Raw genomic sequence first — 2,650 nt, forward strand, 5'->3', positions numbered from 1 at the left:
GCACTCCGGTGCGGGGAGCCCCGGCGGGAGGAGGCAGACACCGGATCCGCCCCGGTGGGAACTCGGCTGTCAAAGCCCCACGTCGCCTTTGCACCTGCTCCCGCCCGACGCCCTCGCGCCACGTTTGCCACCCACGAGGGAGCTCCGCGGACGGGCGCCAGGTCCCGGCACGTCAGTCCCGCGGGCTGCGCAGCGCGCGGAGAGCGGTCGCCGCCCCAGCTCAGCCCCGCAGTTGACGCAGTCTCCACAGCGCGGCGCTGGAGCCGAGGCAGGAGAGGCTTCGAGGCGAACCCGTGTTGCAGGTGGCAGCGCAGCGGCGCCCCGCAAGGAGCCTGGGCCCGGGTCTTCTGGCGGTTACAGATCCCTGAGGACCGGCCCGCGAGCTGAAAGGCGCCCGGCTCCCTGCTGCGCCGGGCACTGCCCAGAGGCGCAGCCCTGGCCAGTCCCGTTGTGCAAACACCAGTGCAGCAGCGGGTCACCGCCGAAACGTCCGAGCCTGGGAAACGTGGCTTCTGGCCCGCGTGGCGTGAGGAGGGGGCAGGGTGCGGGGGTGCCTGCACCCGCATCTGCGTTCCCAGGCGCCAGGCCCAGACACACAGGGCCCAGGCGCGGGTCTGCGGGGTGCTGCAGCCCAGGGGGGCCCGCCCAGCCTCGCTCCTTCCCCTCGCTGCAGCTCCGTGTGTGCGCACACACGTACACACACATATATAACATATGTATATATAGATCAGACACTTTCCAACAGCAGTGGCAGCCTCTTTCCACCCGTAATTCAGAAAACAGAAGTGCGATTCCGTGAACGCGGCTATTTTCTGCTCAGCCGCGTTGCGGTCGCGGCTGCCAAGAAGCGGTTGGGGCGGCCGCGCTCTGAGCTGAGTAGCTCGCCTCTTTCCGAAGTTTGATTTTCCGGAACGAGGCCTAAAAAGGCGGGGGGGGGGCGGGGCGCCGCGCCGGATCCGCGCCTTATTCGGGCAGGGCCCACGACCGGAACACGCCGGCACCTCCCACGGGCTTTTCCGAGTTCCGTTCACTGCGCTTGTTACCCCCTGGATAAAAGCGATGCGGCCGCCGCCGCCCAGCCCAGCCCAGCCCAGGTCGGCCCCGCACCGCCTGCAGAGGGGCCCCGCGCGCCTCCCAGTGATTCCGCCCGGCCCCGTTCCTCAGTCCTTATATGGGCAGTGACGTCCCGGGCATTCAGGGCCGCCCCATAAATACTTCCCGCCACGCTTCCCGTGGGCTGCAATTGATTACGAGCGCAACGCGGGCCCCCGGCTGTGCCCACAACACCACAGTGCGTCCCAGGGCCGCACAGGGCAGTGCCCGCGGCGGCGGCACCGGCCGCTCCGAAACATAAGCCGATTTGGGTTTTTTTTTTTTTTTTTTCCAGTGGAGGGAAAAGGCAGCCCTCACCCCGGCAGCGTTGGTACCACAGGCAGGGAGAGCTGCTCTGCGCGCGCCTCCTGAGCAAATGATGACGGCCAAGACTGTAGACAAAATCCCTGTAACTCTCAGTGGGTTTGTGCATCAGCTCTCCGAAAACATTTACCCTGTGGATGACCTGGCCGCCACCCTGCCAGCCTCGGTCACGATCTTCCCCAATGCGGACTTGGGAGGACCGTTCGAGCAGATGAGCGGGGCGCCGGGAGGTAAGCACCAGCCCCCTTCCCGTTCCGCATGTGCCGCCTCGGGCTTGTCGCGCGGGGCTCGGGAGCTGCTTTAGGCGAAACGGACAGAAAACTAGGCGAGAACTAGACGAGAAGTCGCTGGCTCGGGGCGGCGCGGGCCCCCGAGAAATCTCGGGGGCAGAAGGCAGCCACCGGCTCTGCCGTGTCTGGGTGGCTCGCGGGCGCCCCGAGGCCCCTCTGCCCGGGAACGCTGTAAGGAACCAAGCAGTTGCTCAGATCAAGCGCGGAGCCCCGAGGCCGGGGCGGCATGTGGCGCCGGGCCCCGCAGGGCTCAGCCCCGGCCCCTCGGGGGCTCCGGTCGAGCGGAGGGTGGCGGGCGCTGACGGACTTTTCTGTCTCCCTCAGATGGCATGATCAACGTGGACATGAGCGAGAAGCGGGCTCTGGACCTGCCCTACGCCGGCAGCTTCGCCCCGACGGTCTCTGCCTCCCGCAATCAAACTTTCACTTACATGGGCAAGTTCTCCATCGACCCACAGTACCCCGGCGCCGGCTGCTACCCCGAGGGCATCATCAACATCGTGAGCGCCGGCATCCTGCAGGGGGTCAGCGCGCCCTCGTCCTCCTCGTCCTCCGCCGCCTCCTCGGCCTCGCCCAACCCGCTGCCGCCCGGCGGCGCCCTCGGCTGCCCCATGGCGCAGGGGCAGCCTGCTGACCTGGAGCACCTCTACTCGCCGCCTCCGCCGCCCTATTCGGCCTGCGGGGAGCTGTACCAGCAGGACCCGTCCGCCTTCCTACCCGCCTCGTCCGCGGCTGCGCTGCCCTTCCCGCCGCCGCCGTCCTACCCGTCCCCGAAGGCGGCGGCGGCGGACGCGGGTCTCTTCACGGTGCTGCCGGACTACGCGGGCTTCTTCCCGCCCGCGCAGTGCCAGCGCGAACTGCACGCGGCGCCCGAACGCAAGCCCTTCCCCTGCCCGCTCGACTCCCTCCGGGTCCCGCCGCCGCTCACGCCACTCTCCACCATC

The 2,650-nt window shown here is 68.5% G+C and overlaps 1 protein-coding gene across 1 annotated transcript; it reads left to right on the forward strand.

Moving 5' to 3' along the window:
- Positions 1 to 546: 546 nt before the first annotated feature.
- Positions 547 to 2,650, forward strand: LOC109290920 (E3 SUMO-protein ligase EGR2-like; the record flags this gene model as incomplete). Its single annotated transcript, XM_019507739.1, has 2 exons — positions 547 to 1,646; positions 2,031 to 2,650. Coding segments are annotated over exons 1-2 (798 nt in total), but the record flags the coding sequence as incomplete, so codon positions are not given.

The sequence above is a fragment of the Gavialis gangeticus genome, unplaced genomic scaffold (genome assembly GCF_001723915.1).
Source record: "Gavialis gangeticus isolate Ggan-Ray unplaced genomic scaffold, GavGan_comp1, whole genome shotgun sequence".
Taxonomy (NCBI): domain Eukaryota; kingdom Metazoa; phylum Chordata; order Crocodylia; family Gavialidae; genus Gavialis; species Gavialis gangeticus.